Source organism: Octopus sinensis, linkage group LG1, assembly GCF_006345805.1.
Source record: "Octopus sinensis linkage group LG1, ASM634580v1, whole genome shotgun sequence".
Lineage (NCBI taxonomy): Eukaryota > Metazoa > Mollusca > Cephalopoda > Octopoda > Octopodidae > Octopus > Octopus sinensis.
In genome coordinates, this window is record NC_042997.1 from 107395363 (window position 1) to 107416392 (window position 21030).

The 21030-nt window shown below is 38.1% G+C and overlaps 1 protein-coding gene and 1 long non-coding RNA gene across 4 annotated transcripts in view; one reads left to right on the top strand and one right to left on the bottom strand.

The window, feature by feature from the left end:
• LOC115214693 (protein SHQ1 homolog) overlaps window positions 1-21030 on the top strand; it is a 55159-nt gene that overhangs the window by 27350 nt on the left and 6779 nt on the right. For 2 of the 3 annotated variants that reach the window (XM_029783761.2, XM_036503517.1), the window contains exons 5-13: window positions 3443-3571; window positions 7719-7894; window positions 8757-8869; window positions 9989-10095; window positions 10232-10282; window positions 13391-13494; window positions 17077-17130; window positions 17749-17872; window positions 18944-19064. In XM_029783761.2, the coding sequence (XP_029639621.1) occupies window positions 3443-3571; window positions 7719-7894; window positions 8757-8869; window positions 9989-10095; window positions 10232-10282; window positions 13391-13494; window positions 17077-17130; window positions 17749-17872; window positions 18944-19064 (979 nt within the window). The remainder of the gene's footprint in view (window positions 1-3442; window positions 3572-7718; window positions 7895-8756; window positions 8870-9988; window positions 10096-10231; window positions 10283-13390; window positions 13495-17076; window positions 17131-17748; window positions 17873-18943; window positions 19065-21030) is intronic. The other variant, XM_036503520.1, reaches the window with a different exon arrangement.
• Window positions 1-21030, bottom strand: part of LOC118763790 — a 29971-nt gene that overhangs the window by 6527 nt on the left and 2414 nt on the right. The gene's annotated exons all lie outside the window — the stretch shown is intronic.

Consider the following 21030-nt stretch of genomic DNA (forward strand, 5'->3'; position numbering starts at 1 on the left):
GAATAAAAGAAAAGAAAGAAGATAAATTTGGTGGTATCTTAGGATAAAAAGATTAACTAATCCTTAGTATGTATCTTATTAATATTAAAATATAAAATAAATTGTAAATAGGTTTTATTTACAGGTAAATGTATTATATAAAGGTTACTGGGACATTAATTGAAGTATGTATCATAAGAATCTGTGATTCATTTTATAAAGCGACGGGTAATTCTATTATAAATAAATTTGAAACAAGTAAAACAGAGTATATTGATGATGTAATATTCAGCTTTGCTAATTCAACTTTGATTCGTCATTGTCTCGTAACTTTCAACACATTAACAAACGCATTCACAAATACATAAAAAAATATTACTTATACGTAACTATGATTTAAAAACAAAAAAGTAAATAATGAGTAATAAATAATAATAATAATAATAATTTATTATTTAGTTGTAATTACTAGAGATTACAACTGACTGAATTATAACAACTGTCTTAAGTGATTAAATATTTTACTGACATTTCAATCTATCATAATAACTAATAATATAAATTAAGAATACTGTTTTAATTTCTAGGTAAAGTAATCGTATCAAAATATTGTTTAAGCTAACTAATGGATACTTTTGAATTTCAACACATTACATGCACACGTAAACAAATCATCATCATCATCATTTAACGTCCATTTTCCTTGCTAGCATGGGTTGGACGGTTCGACCAGGGTTTGGGAAGTCAGGAGGCTGCACCAGGCTCCAGTCTGATCTGGCTGTGTTTCTACAGCTGGATGCCTTTCCTAATGCCAACCACTCCGTGAGTGTAGTGGGTGCTTTTTACATGCCACCAGCACAGGGGCCAGAGGAGGCTGGCAACAGCCACGATCGGTTGGTGCTTTTTACATGCCACTGGCATGGAAGCCAGTCAAGGCGGCACTGGCATCAGCCACGTTCGGATGGTGCTTTTTACGTGCCTCCGGCACGGGTATCACAGCTTTTGATTTTCATTTTAATGTTGGTGAACTTGATGCACACAGCAGGTCGCCCTATGATCCAAGGTACTTTTGAATGGGCTGGGGCTGGTTATGCAACATTGGTGTAGATTACAGCTGTGAACTCACTTTATTTGCCAGGTCTTTGCAGTCACAGCATATCTCCAGGGGTCTCGGTCTTTTGTCATTAACAAATTTGCATATACATATACACAAGTAATGGCTTTTTTTTTAATGCATTGGTTGCTGAAGGGTACATATCTGAGTGAAACTAGGGTCAAACAACATATTGGAATGTAGCTCTTTTCTATCAAATTCTTCCCTTGATGAAATACTCTAATTAACTTTATTCAATATGAAGATTTAATTTAATTTAATTTCTCCAATTGAATTGGTTGGGCATGGAAACAATTGTAGGTGCAATGGATTTGATATCGTTTGGAATTGAATATGTTCTAATAAATTAATATATATCAATTTCTCCGTTTTCTTTTTCTCATATATATATATATATATTTATAAATGAGGATAATATCGATATTATCAAGTGGCCAGCATGGGAAAAATACCGTACAAAGGTAATAATTTTTACAATTAAAAATGAGGGTGTCTGAGAGACACCACCATGCCGAAATAGCAGTCGAAACTCTGACTATAAAAACCACGTTAAATGTTCATATCGTACCATGAGATCAGACAGAGGGGCAAAATAGACAAGCAAAAGTTATTGAATAATTCAAGATCCAGGATTTCTGGTTTTGCTTTAAATAAGCTTTACCGTCATCGGTTGAATATATATATATATATTATCATCATCATCGTTTAGCATTCGCTTTCCATGCTGGCATGGGTTGGACGGTGCAACTGGGGTCTGGGAAGCCAGAAGGCTGCACCAGGCCCAGTCTAATCAGGCAATGTTTCTACGACTGGATGCCCTTCCTAACGCCAGTCAGTTTGACTACATTCTCAGCAGGAAATGAGAAAGAGGGCTACTTATAAATGCCAAAACCTTCCCAGGTGAAGAATGCACTCCACAACATAGGTTAGTAGTCAGTAACTTTAGGAACAGGGTTAAATAGCTGCCTAGATGACCAGCATGGAAAAGAAGGGCCTGGAAGCTTAAGGATCCTCTGAATGGACAGAGATTTAGAGACATATTACTTTAAGTAATATGTCTCTAAATCTCTGTCCATTCAGAGGAGCCTTTGACAAAAAAGAGGAGGATAAAGCATCACATAATGTGGAGGACAACCTGTTGAGGGCCACTGACCAGATCTGTGGATGGTGCAAAGTCCCCTCTCAACTTAAGGTAACGTGGTGGTGGAACAATGTAGTTGACAGGGCCGTTAGGGAAAAGAAACAGGCATGGAAGGACTAGAAGAACGGTGGTAGCATGGAACAGTATCAGATCACCAGAAGGGAAGCTAGGAGACAGGTTTATTTAGCCAGGTTTATTTAGCCAGAGGGGAAGCAGCTAAGAGCAAATTTACCAATATTCTGCATTGTGAGGACTAGAGACTTGAAGTGTTTCGTATTGCAAGACAGTGTATGAGAAAGAATCGTGATGTCGTAGGAGAGAAATGTGTCTGCATGGATGATGGCTCACTTGCATTTAATGATGCTGCAAGGAGAGAGACTTGGAAACACCACTATGAAAGGTTGCTAAATGAAGAGAATGAATGTGAGAAAGAGAGCCTGCCAAATGTCAACCTAACAGAGAGACCAGCTATCCGAATTGACAGTACCTTGGTAGATAAAGCAATTAAGGGTATGAAGACATGGAGAGCCCCTGGCCCATCAGGAATCACTGTAGAGATGCTTAAAATATCTGATGATGTAGGCTATAGTCTAGTCACCTTTATAGTCAACCAGGTGATACATGAAGGAGTCATACCCAATGACTGTTGTAGCAGCACCATAGTCAACTGCTACAAAGGTAAAGGTGATGCCTTTTAAGTAATTACAGAAGTATCAAATTGTTGGATCAAGTGATGAAAGTTACAGAGAGAGTCATAGCCCAACTAATTAGGGGGAGAGTTAGTTAAGACAAGATGCAGTTTGGGTTTGTGCCAAGGAGAAGCACTGTTGATGATATATTTCTGGTAAGACGCAATCCTTCGCCGACAATAAAAAAATGCCAACTTTTAGAACCGAAAATTATCCAAAAACTTATAATATTTAATCATATCAAAAGGAAATGGAAATTAACAGAAATTTTCACTTCCAGTGGCCTAGTGTGTAAAAATTTAGTCCAATATATATATGTATATGTATATATATGTATGTATATATACATATATATTTCTCTTTTGCTTCCCTTTCGGTATGGCTTACTTGAAAGCAAGGATCTGAAAGTCTTAATGCATTTTTTTATGGTATTTTCTTCTCAAATGATATTTCATGAAATTCCTTGACTTGTAGTTCTTTTGTTTGTACTTAGTTCTGCTAACTTTTTTTTTTTACCAGGAAAGTTTTCACTCCAAATTCCAAAGAAAGTTGCCGGTGAAATGTTCGAGGGTCTTGAAATGCTTACAAAACTACTAACACCAAAAGGAAAATATTCAGCTAAGTCTCCATTAATTGAAGTTCTAAACAGTAAGTAAAATAATGTTTTAGAGAAGTCAGTGTTTCAAGCAATCATGGTTGGGTGACCAATCTTAATAAGTTTGACTGTTACTTGGCAGAATATTTGGCTTGTCAAGAGATATTTCTGCTTGTAATGTCAGCTATTTAGGTTTAAACTTAGTGTTGAGTTCTAAGTAGGTTAGATTTCTCTGCTTAACAGAATTTGGTGGGGTTGGGGACACACATCATGATTCTCGGTCTTTTTGTACTTGTTGCCCTTCAGTTGTATTTATTTCCAAATATGTCGTTTTTCATAATCTGTATATATATATAAAAGGCAGGATGTGTGTGTGTGTATGTGAACGTAATTTATGCATATCCACAAATTAGCACGCATGTCGCTCAAATTTTAGGAAGACATTTGTCATGACGCTAGCTGTATTTTTGTTAAATTATTTTCCCTCAATGCACCAGTGAATAGCGGTAAAAATAATTTTGAACCATAACTTCTAACAATTTACAAGTCGGAGAAATCCACCATTATTTGCAAACATGAGTCAAGTCCCCTTTTAGTGACGAGTTACTGTTATCTATCGCTCTTAGATTTTTTAACTTTCGTCTTTTTAGTGAGTGATTGACAGACAAAAAAGAGACAGAGGGGTTGCTATGCATGTATGTATGTGTGAATGGCTTCAGTTACACACACACAAACATATATGCATACAAAAAACATGTATGCAAAAGGTGTATGTATGTGTGTGTGTGTGTTGCCCATATATATATATATATATATATATATATATATATATATATTTATATACACAGTATAAACAATATTCTCCGTTTCTCCACAACTAATTTCCAAATAACTGAATCTGTTGCTCTACTCATTGCGACATATAGCTGGTCGCGCATGAACATGGGAGAGAGCAGAAGTTACCAGAGCAAAAATCGTAAGTGTTGACGGTAAACACACTCCTTCGCAAACGATCAGCTATTATTTTGTAAACAATGTTTCGAAACAGTTCATGTATTCGAAAGGAGAGATCTGACTCTCACATCTCTGCGGGAGAAGGTAGGCCTCTCTATTCCTCTTACAAAACTTACACCTGGGTGCCAAATTTTCCTCAATTGATGGTATTACTCAGGTAGGGGGTGGTGGTGGGACAGAGGCAAGGGTGTACAAAAAACATGTATGCAATAGGTGTATGTACATGTGTGTGTGTTGCCTGTATATATATATATATATTAAGACTTAGTTGTGATCTGAACATAACCACTTCTGACACAGAGGATTGGGAGCCCTTTTAGGCATTCTATTTTCCTTGCTGGAAGGGTTTCCAACCCATGGGCAAAGTGGGTGGGGTTACATGATGGGGGTGGTGTTTTCAAAAGGGCTGGCATATGCAACCTGATCACTTCTGCTGATCAAACTCCCAACCCATGCGCTCCTGTCGTGACACTGATTCTGCAGAACTGGGTTGGGTGTGAAAACCAACTTTAAAGTATAAATATAGATGTTTTTGAATCAGCAATGTTGTGTTCAGTTAAGTCCTATTTGGGGTGAAAAATCAATAAACTGATTCCTTATGGGGTTTTCTATTTAATCAGGATAAAAAAAAATCGATAATCCGATTCCTTATAGGACTTCCCACTAAAATTGTCTACACCCCATTTTCAACCATAACTTTTACCAATTTTGATGCATTTTGTTCAAACTTGATGCCAGCATACTTAGGACTCATGGGATTTTTGAATGCTTTAAGTTCTCTAAAAACGAAAAAAAAAAGTCGATGAGTGGAAAAAAAAATATCAATAAATCAATTCCTTATGGGATTTCCCAATCAAATTTTCTGCAACTCATTTTCAGCCAAAAGTTTACCAATTTCAATGAATTTCCCTCAAATTTGATATCGATGTTACTTAGTTTGGTTGATCAGACCATAACCCACACCACCAGATATTTTAAGCATCTCAGCGGTGATTCCTGATGGACTGGGGGCTTCCCTATCTTCATATTCTTAATTGCTTTATCTACCATGGAACTGTCAATTCAGGTAGCTGGTCCCTCAATTGGGTCAACATTTAGCAGACTCTCCTCCTTCCATTCATTCTCCACGTTCAGCAGTCTTTTATAATGGCATTTTCCAAACTTCTTTCTTTACAGAGTCATTAAATGCAAGTGTGCCATCATCTATGTGGACATATTTCTCTCCTATGACATCACAATTTTCTCTTACACACTGTCTTGCAATCTGAAATACTTCAATTCTTTTGTCCTTACATTGCTAAACACAGGCGAACTTCTTTTCTGCTTCACTCTTGGCTATATATACCTGTCTCCTAGCTTCCCTCCTGGCTATTTGATACAGTTTCCCGCTACCTCCACTCTGTCTGTATCTCTTCCTCCTTCTCATCAAATTTCTCAACTAGGATATCCCTAAATCTCTGACCATACGATGGATCCTTAATCTTCCAATCCTTCTTTTCCAGATTGGTCTGCTTGTTGGCATTCTTCTGGCCTGGAGTCTAAAGTCACTAATGACTCGTCTATGCTGGGGGGTACATTCTTCCACAGGGATGGTCTTTGTATTCGAGAGCAACCCTGCATCCCACTGTTTTGTGAGAATGAAATCGATCTGGCTGGCAGAGTCACCTGGCTGTTAAGTTATCGGGTGGCTGGTTGGCTTCCTGAAGTTGGTCTTGCAGATCAATAGGTTATTTGCATCACAGAATTCTAGTAGCCCTGTTCCCTCTTTGTTTCAAGAACTAATTCCATGTTTCCCATATACACCACGGAAAATACTGTGCTGCCGTCTGACATTCCCATTGAAATCCCCAGCCACAAAGATGAGATCATTGTCACAGAAGAACATCATAAAAGTGGTCATTCTGTTGTGTGTGTGTGCAGGTAGAAGTTCACCAGGGCTCAGTTCTCATTCGCTACTTATTTATATATCTCATAGTCCTCCAGGCCATAACAGAGGTGTTTACAACAGATTGCCTGTAGGAGCCCCTCTATAACCTTGTCCGTATAGATGAATCTGTAGCAGAATAAGAAAAGAAATTCCAGTGTTGAAACAAAATCTGGAATCAAAGGACTTTGGAGTTAACTTTGTAATGGTCAAAGTCCTAGTAAGCAGGAAAACTAACAAACTATTAATCCCTTCAGTAAAATGGCCCTGGTCAATATGTAAAAAAAAGGTGTAGGTAGAAAGTTTAAACTGTGGACATACAAGTGGTGCAATGAAATCACAGGTTGGTTAACAGAGAAAGAAGTCTTTGTGAGTGGCAGATGCACAAGGACCATTAAACACTAAGAATACACAGGAAAATTAATTTCCTCAAATACACAGGGAGATACTTAGGGGTAGTAGATAGTTTCTGTTAGCCAGATGACCTAATTAAATGAGATCCTGAAAGCATGTCGCCTTTCTCTATGCCCCTACACCCCCATAGAAAACCATGCCAAATCAGACTGGAGTCTGGGGCAGCCTTCCAGCGTGCCAGCCCTGGTCAAACTATCCAACCCATGCCAGCCATGGACAACAGACATTAAATGATAATGATGATCAATGTCCACTTTTCCATGTTTGCATGGGTTGGATGAATTTTTCAAGACAGATTTCATGCATCTGGCCTGTGGTTATAGTAGAAGACACTTGCCCAAGGTGCCATGCAGTAGGACCAAACCGAGGACCATGCGGTTGGGAAGCTAACCTCTTACTACACAGCTAAGCTTGTGCCTGTGTGTGTATGTGTATATATATATATGTATACATGCAGAGAAAGAGAGAGAGAGAGATAATGGCTTAGCTGTCCAAAACTTTGAATTCACTGCCAGCAACATTCTTTTTTAAGAATAATAAATTTATACTCTGCAAAAGTATAGAGTAACCCATCAGATTAATGCAAAATTGTTTTTAGAATAACTGAACATAAAAACAAACTTTAATGTGTGTGTGTGCACAATATATATATTTCCCAGTCAACTTTCAGATGAATATAAGTGTTGTATCTATATTAAATTATGTCTGATTTTGTTCCATATTTTATCACTTCACTTGTTTACAAATATATGTTGAGAGTTTAATAGATTTGCTCTTTAATTTCATTTCACAATTACATTTTACATATTTTGTCTACAATAAAATATTTTTCTGTTTTCCTTGTTCAGATGAAACCAGCGCATCAAGTACAAAAGAACACAAAATCGGTGAAGATGCAAACGAAGAGGAAGAATTTGATTGGTACTTTGAACAAGAGCCACCCTCTGCTGTTAAGGATACAGTTCTGCAGCAGTATTGTTACGGATTTGCTAATAAAAGATCTGGAGTGTTTCAAAACTTAGCTGTGAGATTCTTACTCCATTTTATCATGTTTTTTTCATTCGATAATTATTTCTCTTTTAAATAATGGAGATTATGTCTGCACTCTTCAACTATCTTCCAAACTAGAACTGGAACGTACTTTCAGTTAGGGATTTACACCAGCATGTATCTAAACCTGTCAATCTGTCTGAGTAATTTTCTTATAAAATATAGTACATTTTGTTTTAAATAATAGAGACACAAGTAAATGTGATTGAAATGCCTAATAATGCTTTCATTGTTCAACTTTTAGGCCTTAATGTTTACAATTAACATATCAGCAATATCGAAAGCATTGGTTGTGGAATAATAATAAAAAAAATGTCTCACACTATTTATATTCTGTTCTGAGTTGACTCCTGTCACAGTCAACTTTAACTTGCAAGGGTCAGTAAAGACTACCTATCATGTAACGGGGTCACTATATTTCCCCTTCTCAAATTGTATCTGTTAGAAATCAATATTCCAGTTAATGTCAACTTCAACAAAAAACACAAGACACTATGATTTAAACCATTAAAACCAAGTTAGCTCAATGAGCATTTTGTTAGATAAAAACACTTCACTTAAATCTGATGTGTTTATCACTTTATACAATTCTATATTGGTGGGACGAAGAATTTATATTGTGTATCCTGTTCCGTTAATATGAACAATATTGTTACTTTTAAGCAATTTCCCAGATGACGTCTGTTGTTGCTATTTTATTCTCTCCCTCTTAGCTGAACGTTTTTTTTAAACAATATCTATTTAGAAGGTTTACCAGGAAAATTCAATAATTATCTAAACATCACAAAAAAGCAATTTCCCAGTCTTGTAAAAGAATATATTTTCAATTATTTCAGGAAGAATTTTCTGAGACTTGTGACATAAGACATCCCGATGAAATGTCCCCTCAAGAAAGAACAGAAAAGAGATGTAAACTCGAAGCAGAACAATTTGATCCTGATTATTATATGTAAGTTAGATTTAAACATTTTTCTCTCACGTTTAGTGTAGTGGTTGCAACATTCAGGAGAATACTGGTATATTCCTAAGAGATGAGTTCAAATGTTATGTGAAATACACAGTGTATTTGGTGGAGGAGGCATTTTAAGCTCTTTCGTAAACTGGATCTTTGTAACATAGTTTTGATTCTTGCTTATCAGATTTTCATTCCACTCACTTGCATTTATGCTTTGGAAAAATAGTTTCAAAGTTACAAACTTTGTTTCTCTTATGACAGGCAGTTGGAATGAAGATCCAGTTTCTGAATGTCTGGCTTCCTAGAAAGAGCAGTCAAGTCTTTAATAAATTACGCTAAACAACTTCCAGAATCCATGACAGATTATAATCGAAGAAACAAAGACAGGAATGTCATGGCTAGAATGCCTTTTATGATAGTCATCATGGCAGGCTTGGTGCCAAGTAACAACAATGAAATCAGCCATTTCATTCCTTTGATTGCAAACTGCCCAAATAATTAAGTTTGTCTCATTGAGCAAGTTGAAACTTGCAAAGTAAAACAAAGATTTGGGAAGGAAATGTCAAACTGTCGATGATGTTCACAAGTCAAAAATGGTTTGGTTGCCACATTCTTTGATTCTGTGACAATCAGTCTGCACAAGTCTTTGCCTTTAACATCTTAGACTAGAGATGAAGTAAAGATTTATCCATATATTTTCTTACTTTAAGTTCCATGCTTTCTGCAGTTGCATGTTCTTCTTAGCCACTTTACCGAGGCCATTGGGTGCATTTAATTTTTTGTGGCAATCAGACTAGGGAGGTTCTCGTGTGTTTAACAAGACTGCACCTCATCAACAATGTACTCTGGGTGCCTTTCTTCTCCCATTAAGCATGACACCCAGATCGTTATACATTCACCCGGCATCTTGTATGACTAACAGTCATTGATAACTATTGCATGATGTGACAATGTTGTGACACACACACACATGCACATGCATCATCATCATTGTTTTAGAATCCACTTTTTCCCTGCGTAACAAGATTAGATGTAAATTAAAAAAACAATATTTTGTGTTGTAATGTTTGTTGTTATTTTCCTCTTTTTTTTTATTCTTTTTCCAAATTTTAGTGCAGATTTCATTGACGAAGAAAATATAATTAAAAAGCTCTGTTCTTATGTTTGTCCCTGGAGTTGTGAGAAAGATGGAAACTTAGTTCCCTTTCCAAAGAGTTCAGGTGAGTAAATTTGTGCAAATCATTTCAGTCAGTTGAGAATGTATTTGTATTTTAAAAGTGTTAATTAAGTCTAAAATAAAGTCCTAAATATTATTCTTTTCAAATTGATAATAATGCTAATTTTTGGTTTTACTAGATCTGACTGAGCAGGAAAAATATATTTTGACTCAGCTGCCCAAGAAACAATGTATCCTTCGTTTATTTTTACTGTTGTTGTTTACAATTTTTTACTGTTCTTGTTCATTTGCCATGTTAAAATATTCTATCAATTATTTATCATAAAGATAAAATGTATGTGTAAGGGTCTAGCTTGACCCTGCCTAAGATTTGAAACCAAATCCACCGGCTTGTTGCTTGTCAAAACGAGCGGGAAATCTTCCACACTAGATGATTGAGGAAACACTCCACCCCCTAGGACCTGTATTGGTCAAGGAAAGGTCAATCCTTTGTTTAAGGTTTGACCTACATTACTGACCACAGCCTATATAACAGAATTTTCTATCTCTTCCTCTGATGTGTCAGCTATGACCAAGGAACAACACTTAGATATCAGCCAGACCAAGGGGCAGCACCCGCTTTTGCATCAGCCTTAACCAAGAGCAGCACTTCCCTTTGCTCAACATGCAAAGAGAGGCTTTCGGTCGTAAGAAAGGCGATGCTGCCTTTATCCTTTCTTGTCAGCACCATGACTACCTTACTCTTTCCCTCTCTACTAACAGACAACCTTTTTCTACAGAGCTACTGCTAACCAGCGTGTCATCCTTGTCATCACTATCACTAGAATTGCTACTGTCTCTATAACAACCTGTCGGGTAAACGAATAAATATATGTAAATAACATTTCTTCCTTCTTGGAGTTAATTCTTCGATGTTCATTGGTTACTCTGACGTGAGAACCTTGAAGTGTTACATTTACACGCTACGTTTAGTAGTGGGCTGTATCATATCAAATTGATATGGCACATCGCAAGAAGCCTGCTACATATGTTTCTTTGATCTCGAAAGCTTTAGATTTAAAGCAATTGATGAGAAAAAGACCTCCTGGTTAGAATTCTTGCCTACTGTTGCTTCCATTTCTTGACCTCTTGGTGAAGTAAAGTATTTGGGATTAAATGTTGAGGAATACCATAAATATGTTTGGTAGGAACAAACTTCGGTTGACTCCGGATCTGTTGCTTTAATTCTCTACATGAAGTTTGGTGCTTTGCCTCTGTTGTTGATATTCTTATCAGATCTAAACTGTTGATTGTGGCAATGAGCTTTTAGCAATGTCAAAAGTTACACTATTGATCTATTCTGTGAATTAACAATAAAGGGTTTAATTAATGTAGTTGAGGACTATGATGTCTCTTATTCATCATAGTCCTCCAGGCAATAACAGAGGAATTAAGACAAGCTGCCCCTGGGAGCTCCTCTATGCTGATGACCTTGCTCTAATTGCTGAGTCACTACCAGAACTATAGGAAAAGTTTCAGGTGTGGAAGTAAGGTCTAGAATTGAAGGGCCTTGGAGTCAATGTAACAAAAACTAAAGTATTAGTAAGTAGGAAGGCAGACAACCCACAAATCCCTTCAGGTAGATGGCCCTGCTTGATCTGTAGAAAAGGTGTAGGTAGAAACTCTATAAATGTACCCAGTGTAAGCTATGGACACATAAGAGATGCAGCAATATCAGAGGAAGGCTAACTGGGAAGATAGTTTTGTATGTGGCAAATGCTTCTGTCACATTCCAGGGAGGAAAACTAGAAGTAGTTGATAGCTTCCGTTACCTAGGTGACCAAGTCAGTAGCAGGAGTGGATGCTCTGAAAGTGTAGCTGCTAGAATAAGAATAGCCTGGGCAAAGTTCAGAAAGCTTCTACCCCTACAGGTGACAAGGGGCCTCTTGCTCAGAGTAAAAGGTAGACTGCATGACGCATGTGTACAAACAGCCATGCTACATGGCAGTGAAAGATGGGCTGTGACTACTGAGAACATGCATAAGCTTGCAAGGAATGGAGCGAGTATGCTCTGCTGGATGTGTAATGTCAGTGTGCATACACCACAGAGTGTAAGCGCCCTGAGAGAAAAGTTGGATTTAAGAAGCATCAGATGAGGTGTGCAAGAGAGACAACTGCACTGGTATAGTGATGTCTTGCGATGAATGAGGATAGCTGTATGAAAAAGTTTCACACCCTAGCAGTTGAGGGAACTTGTGGAAGGGGTAGACCCAGGAAAACCTGGGATGAGTTGGTGAAGCATGACCTTTGAACATTGGGCCTTACTCAGGCAATGACTAGTGACCGGAACCTTTGGAGATATGCTGTACTTGAGAAGACCTGACAAGCCAAGTGAGACCATAGCCCATGGCCTATGCCAGTGGGTGTAACCAGCCCATTTATGAATACCCTTCATTCATTGGGCAATAAACCTTGCTTGTGAAGACCTATTGAGGTAAGTGGAATCAAAATCAAAATTGCTGATGTGGCTGATGACAGTACTGCCTGATTGGCAATTGTGCCAGTGGGATATTGAAAGCACATCTGAGCATGATCATTGCCAGGGCCATGGATTGGTTCCTGTGCTGGTGGCATGTAAAAAGCACCATTTGAGCATGATTTTTGCCTTACCGGCACATGTGCTGGTGGCACATGAAAAGCAACATTCAAGCATGGTCATTGCCAGTGCTGCCAGACTGGCTCCTGTGCAGGTAACATGTAAAAACACCTTTTGAGTGTGAGTGTGGTCGTTGTCAGAACCACCTGACTGGCCCTTGTTCCGGTGGCATGTAAAAAGCACCCACTACACTCTCAGAGTGGTTGGCGTTAGGAAGGGCATCCAGCTGTAGAAACTTTGCCAGACCAGGTTGAGCCTGGTGCAGCCTCTGGCTCACCAGTCCTCAGTCAAACCGTCCAACCCATGCCAGCATGGAAAGCGGACGTTAAACGATGAAGATGATGATGATGATTGTTTACTCAATTTCTAATATTGAATTTTGTTTCAATTGTTTCAGTGTTTAACAAAAGGTAATTTTCAAGATGACTGAGTGGACTGCTGCTAATTCAGAGGTCATAAGTTCAAGTCTGTTGCTGGCATTTCTAGTCAGAAAACTTTTATTATTCACAATTGTCATCTCTCACTTGCCTTTCCAGAAATAGGTCCCGCATCCTTTGGGAATTACTGGTATTTCATTCAGGGACAGGTTTGTCTCTTATCAACTTAGTGAATTATAAAAACACAAATTTCTGTAACAAAAAAAAACTCTTAATTTTGTTTTCTGTTTATTTTGTGATTATTGTTATTCCTTATCAAAGTTCAGATCTTTTAGATAATCCAAAAGATGTCATGTCTGTTTACTTAGGTCTTGTAGACATTCTTTTTGCATATTCATACGATGTTCGCACAACAGAAGGAGAGAAAACTGTAAGTGTTCAACATATTTTGATTAATGTTTGTGAGAAATGTCCAATATATGGTTGTTTATACTCAATTGTTAATCAGATTATCTTTTGCAACCATTTCTGTCTGAAAACTATAAATTTTCCTCCTTTCATACAAGGCTTGAAAATAAACCAAAAGAGATGGGCTTGAAGCTGCAATGACTCCTAGATAATGACTAAACGTTGTTTAGTAAACTTTCTGTTGTTATATTGAGGTTAGATTAATCTGTTACTAAACCGTTTCTGTTCACTACAATTCATTTGTTATTATTGTGTAACCCTAAAAGTGTAACCCTCTGAGATGTGATCTATTATTCAAGCACTTATCCAAATGTCTATTTTCCAGGCTTGTATGATTTGGACAGCATCTTTTTCCAGCCCAGCATCTCAGCCACTTGTTGCTGTCCATTTTCAATTTCTTTGCAAGGTTCAAATTCTTGAAATCTACTTCCACCATTTCTTCTTCATCTTCCACAGGTTCTTTCCTCTTAGATGGCTTGGCTCTTCTTTACCTGTCATCTGCCATACAGTCTTTTCTTTTTCGACACCATATCTCATTCCTTTTGGCTCATTCATGCTCTGTTGCTCATGTACACTTATATTACACATCCAGCAGGGCATGTTTGCCTCCTTTCTTCCAAGCTTCTACACATTCTCTACAATCGGTGTCCATCTTTTGCCACCATACAACATCACACTTCATACACAGCCACCATACAAAGTAACTTTTCCTGTGTTTCGTTGATCACTCTCTGCCGTCATATATTTAATTGCACCTTCAACTGTATGGCTGTCAATTTCAACAGCCGCTGGTCCCTGTGTCGGAGCAGACTCTCTTGTTTGTATTCTGCTTGTTGAGTAACCACTCGTTAACATCTTCATACCTCTTTTTGCAAACGTCCATGAAGGGAAGTGATTTGTGAATGTTGCCAAAGCTCATCATCTTTATTTATGTTGATACACTCCACTTCTCTCTTTTTTTCCCCCATTCTTTTGAAGCATGTCTTTTAGCTCTCTCTACAGTTCCATTCCTTTGAGATCTGTCTTTTAGCTCTCTCTCTACAGTTCCACCACTATTCCCACTTTCTGTCTGAATCCCTTTTCCATCTAAAGATCTGCTATGTGGTTTGCAGCGTGCCAGTGGCACGTAAAAAGCACCAACTGATCGTGGACGCTGCCAGCCTCCCCTGGCACCTGTGCCGGTGGCATGTAAAAAGCACCCACTACATTCAGAGTGGTTGACGTTAGGAAGGGCATTCAGCTGTAGAAACACTGCCAGATCAGATGAGCCTGGTTGAACCGTCCAACCCGTGCTAGCACGGAAAACGGACGTTAAACGATGATGATGATGTATTCTTAATTTCCCTCTTTCTCCTTTTTCTTATCAGATGTGTCACATCACATGTTTTTGTGCCTCTTTAAGGAATCTTTCATCTTCCATCTCTTCTTTCTCCAGATTGTCTTATGTCTTTCAGTCCATTTAGCTCTTGTCCTGACATCACTGATCGGCATTGAGTGCCATATTTTTCATCAGGAAAGAACACAGTATTTGCAGCCAATTGTGGCTTGTGTATTTACCATGTTGTCGGATGGTTTGCTGATGTTAGTGTTACGATTGGCTTGGGCATTTGCATCTCAGAAGAGTCTGGGACTCCCCATTCTTTGTACCATATCTGTAACCTCTATACAAACCAGTGGCCATCATGATGTCCATATTGCACTCAATTTCCTATTTGTGATAAACGAGATTGCTGTCATTTTTCTTATCATCATAGTTTGTAAAAACAACTCACAGAGGCAATATCTTATCTGTCCTGCCATCCTGTGGTGCCTTAGCAGAGATCATTGTTGTCTATGACTACTCTAAATTTAATTACCCTGTCACACACTTTGATTACCACTCTTAATCGATCTCTCTCTCTATATATATATTTCTCTACCAACCATGTCTGCTTCATTCATCTCAAGTGTTATTCTTCATCCAGAAGTTCCTACTCCTGTATTCCTCATCTGTGAGGAATCTGGCTGATGCTCCCATCCCTCATTTCATTTATACACAACATATCTACTCCAGCATCACCTTACTGGCACTTGTGCCCGTGCTAGTAGGGTGCCAAAAGCACCATCCAAGCGTGATCGTTGCCAGAGCAGCCAAATGACTTCCGTGCCAGTGGCACGCAAAAGGGCACCATTCGAGCGTGATCGTTACCAACGTTACCTTACTGGCACCTGTGCTGGTGGCATGTGTAAAAAGATTCGAGCGAGGTACCACCTGACTGGCCCCCAGTACCACCTGACTGGCTCCCATGCCGGTGGCACATAAAAATGCACCCACTACACTCTTGGAGTGGTTGGCATTAGGAAGGGCATCCAGCTGTAGAAACTCTGCCAAATCAAGATTAGAACCTGGTGCAGCCGTCTAGTTTGCCAGACCTCAGTCAAATCGTCCAACCCATGCTAGCATGGAAAGCGGATGTTAAACGATGATGATGATTTTCTATGCTTGCATAGCTCAGGGAGAATTTGTAGAGGCAGACTTTCTGCAGCTGGATGCCTTCCCTGTTACCAACCATTACTTGTTTCCAAGCAAGGTAATATTTCTTCATAGCTTAGCATATTTTTCCTGGAAGACTGGAAGCAAATAACTTTAGTTAAATGACACCGATACTCATTTACGACCATCATGTGATATCTGCATTGATCTACCTGACAAGCTGTCTCTCTGTCCGTCTCACTCAAGCTTCTTTCAGTTTTTGTCTATCAGTCCACTCATAATGCTGTGGCTGGCCTGGAGTTAAAATATGAGACACTGAACCCAAGGCAAGATGGTTGAGAAGCCTTAACCACAGCTGTGCCTGCTGTTTATCAGACTGGTGATTGTGGCAGTCCTTAAATGGGTTTCTTACCCCTAATAGTAATGTAGTCACTTCCCACAGTTATCTCCTGTGTCGAGCCAATAATGGAGTCTGTAAATCAGTTGGGAGCAAGCTGTGGAGCTTTCTGATTGGCACACCTAACAAAATAATTATCATGAACGCTTTTTGTAGTGTGGCTCACTTGATGATGAGCCAGGCCTCATGTGGTTCACTTCTTGAAAAAGGTTACTGTGGCCTGCTGTAAGAGGTCGTTCAACCTGCTTGATATAGCTGCCAACATACTCTCCCATCTTAAAGAATGGATACACTGTCTGAAGACATTGTAGAGGCAGTCATGGTCGATTATCAATATGCTGACAACAATAGCAGCAACAAGCATCAACAGCTGTGCTGTGTCCCGTGACATCTTAACATCTCAGAAGACATTCTTTTACTAAAGTTGTGGGCGATACTTCAGAGGTGATTTTTGCTATACATCAGAAAATGTAGAATATTGTCAGAAGAGTGCAAACTTTTGTTACATCTGAAAACTCATGACATTTCAGGAATGTTTTCTCGGTGACATTTAACACACCTCAAATATTGTTTACTCACATTCTGTACTTACCCCACCATTTCTTTTTCATTTTGCTGTGTATAAATGGGACACACACACAACAACAACAATAATAATGTTAACTTTCTTTCAGGTAGAATCTGGTTGGACTGTAGCAAAGTTGAGTTCTACATTAAGTTGTTTTGAAGTAAGTTGATGTTTCCTTTATTATGTCTGCTTTTCAAAGTTATTTGCAGAAGTTTTGAGTTTTTGACTCGAGGTAGATTATTTCTACATCTTATGCACTGACAGGATGTTGATGTAATGCACATTAAAACATAATGCTGCCTATTTAATGCACCTAAAAAATGTAGCTCTGCTTCAAGCATCAGAAACTTCTTTAAATCTAAAATATTTAAAATTTTTTAGAGGCAACTACTGCTGTTGTTTTGCTCATTTTTCTCACAGTTCACACGTCCTAAATGTGCGTGCTATTGTTGTGGGGTGTTTAGGATCTATTCTCTGATGTTATTGGTACCTGTTTTATGGTCGCTAGAGGAAGATAGGTTTAACCACTTAAATATGACCGAGTGTGTGTAAAGACTACATTTGTAATAGCGTAAGCTATCAGTATCAGTCTGAAATAAATACCATTCAGATATTGTTGTTGAAAATAGTTTGTAACTCTATAAACTTCTAGAAACCTCTAAACAGAGGAATTAATAATGGTAAATGTTGACACTGTTCTTGAATCTGATTTCTGACCAGTATTTCTTGCTCTTTGTAAATATAGTTCTTTGTTTTCTATCCACCACAATACTTGCAGACATACATCAGTTTAAAAGACGTTATAATTGCCTCTTTCCGACGCAGTTTGTCTTATCCACTCTATCGAAACTGGCAATTATCCATGGCTGTTCTTTCTGATGTTCAATTCCTTTTTAATTCTGGTAAGTCCATCATCATCGCCATCTACTACTACCACCACCACCAAAATGTTAATATCTAAGTGAAAGCATGGCTGTTTGGTAACCAGTGCTGGTGCTACATAAAAGTGCCTGTGTGGTGCCATGTAAAAGCACCCAACACATTCTGTAAAGTGGTTGGCATGTTAGGAAGGGCATGCAGCTGTAGAAGCTATACCAAATCAGACTGGAGCCTGGTGCAGCCCCACAGCTTGCTAGCTCTGGTGAAATTGTCCAATGCTATAGAAGACACTTGCTTATGGTTCCACACAGTGGCAGTGAACCCAGAACCATGTGGTTGGGAAATAAACTTCTTACCACACAGCCATGCCTGCACTTCTGGTTAAGACTTTTGAACATTTTCTTAGAGTCCTTACTAATGTCAGCTGGAATAAGTTGAGCTTTCTCATAAACTATTTCTGAATGAACCACTAAACGACAGTCCACTAATAAAAGTATGTTACTGCTTTGCAACTTGGTGACAATATGTCACCAATATCTGCAAGGCCTTAAAGACTCTTTCACTCTGCAACTTCACATTTGTGAAGAGTTATTTGCAGGAGTTCAATATGCAACAGCTGAGAGTCACCAATTCATCATCATCATCACCAGCATCATTTATCGTCCACCTTCCATGCTGGCAAATAGCATTATTGTAAAATACAAGTTTGGATTTGTCGATCCTGTTTGATCAAGAGAAGAGATCTTCATTCCTAGTTGTGTGGGAGAAGAGCTCAATTGTAACTGTCATGTCTGATCCAACTTTCTGAAAATAGTGTAGATTCCTTTCCTGTATATATTCAAAGCAGCCACAGTCTAGATGGCCGACACATGAAGCTATATGTAATAGGAGACAAAACAAGGGTTACTTTGTTAGGTGTTTGCAATGCCCCTCCCTCAACCAATATTTCCACGGGTCAATCAATATTGACAATATTAGCTTTACAAGCTACCCCCAGCATTAAGAAGATTCACTGCATTTTGTGACCTCCTCGCCTTGTTGCACTTCGTATGTTTCTATTGCACAACCCTAACTAAAGTTATTTTACTCTTTAGGCCGACTACATATTCTAAAATGTTTGCTGGAAGTGAAAGAACTAATGCAGGAATATAATTTGAACCACATTCTTAACGATCTCTACATTACAGACTATTGTGTCTGGATACAGACAGCATGGTAAGTTACACTTCAGCAGTTATTATCCCCCCCCCCCATCGCTTTTAGTGTTGCCTGCCAATCTATAGAAACATTTTGGCCGGTAGGGTTTTAATGACTAAATAGGTTTCCATGCTTGGTGAATGTATGAAGGGAGGTGAGGAGTTTATGAGTGTGTGTGTGTGGTATGGCTGTAATTGAAGGACTCCGTATAGCCTGCCTTGTAAGATTCGGCAAAGTCAGAAAACTTGGTTGCGGTTGGAGAACTGCATTGATTCACAGATCAAACCTTGTCTGGCTGTTGGTTACAGAAAGTGGCTTCGACAATATAAATAGGTTGTATTTTGGTCTACATTTCTGAATTGTAATGTTGAGGTATTAAACCTGCCACCATTTTTATTTCTTTTGATGGGTGATTTTTCTCTGGCATTGGATGCTCCCAGTGATCCTAATCTCTTATCTCTGTGAGGCTCAGCCTCCCAGGGATCAGTCTTCCATGGTTTCCCTCTTTCACAAGCTCCATCCACTTTGAGCATCCTGCACAAATTAAAGTGGCTGGTTGACAGGAGTAATGGACATGAAGGTGGAACAGGAAGACATGGCTAATAATGATAATGGAGGAATAAATGAGGGTGAAGGCAAATGTAGAGGATATCATTCAACCATGGTAGGGGTTGAATATATTCTTAAGTCCACCATTTCGTCAATTGCAGCAAGCTTCACCACTAATTCAGTTCTCAACTAAATTGCAAACTGTTAATAGTCTTAAAGAGGACATTTCCTCAGCTACACTTTGGCATAAATAGTTTGAGATTTAGTTCAGTAGAAAAAAAAAGTTACATCAAAATATGTGGGGTCTAAAGCTGGGCAGTAAGGCAGGTATCCTTCAATTAGCATAAATTTTTTTTATTTTAAAATAAAAGTATACTTTTCTTAGGCTTAAATGATAGAAAAATGTATGAGGAATTCAGAATTATTAGCTTCTTTGAACAAAAATTAGTAGAAAATAAGTTGAGGTGAAATGTCATGGAATTTCAAGTCGGTAAGTGAGGAAACAAGTCAGTAATGCTCCAAGCAATAATGTTATAAGAATATATTTCTAAAATGAATGTTTACATTCTAACATGACGAGTTGGCAGAAACATTAGTGAGCCGGGCAAAAAGCTTGGTGGTATTTCGTCTGCCTTTTCATTCTGAGTTCAAATTCCACCAAGGTCAACTTTACCTTTTGTATATCTTATTTTTTTTAATTAAGTATTTAATGAAGTTATTTTTGATATGCTGTTGAATTAGAGTAAGTTTAACTTTTATTATTAATTTTCTCTTTAAACTTTTTTTGCTTTTCCTTTTTAGTTAATTATTTAATCAGGCTAGTTCATTAATATGTTATCTGATCAGATATGTGCAGCTAAATTTATTGGGGCAGGAATACAATAATTTTTGGTCGTGTCTCTATGAGCATTCCTGAAGGCATGTAATAAGGCTGTCCAGAAAAGACATTGGTTAAAAGTGCTTATATCCTAAATTTATTTTTTAAATTTCAAAATTAATTAAAAGGGATTTTTCATAAATGAAATTTATATTAATGGGATGTAGGTAATTTTAACTTGTGTATATCTGATATGCTTTTATAATTACTGTTGTATTGAATAATTATTGATAGATCTAGATTAGCACCAGTCAGTGCTGTTATCACCAACTCAAAATCTAGGTTACTTAAGGTGAGCCTGGTATCTGATGATGGTTTTGGGGTCTTGTTGTTTTTAAGTTTTGGTGAGCCATGGTGCAACCAACAAGATGGTAAAATTCCTTGCCATTAATTTGGTGTGGATGGGTAACATCAAATAATTCAATCACAACATCATCATCATCTAATGTCTGTTTTTCATACTAGCATGGGTTGGACGATTTGACTGAGGTCTGGCGAACTAGAAGGCTGCACCAGTCTCCAATCTGATCTGGCAGAGTTTCTACAGCTGGATGCCCT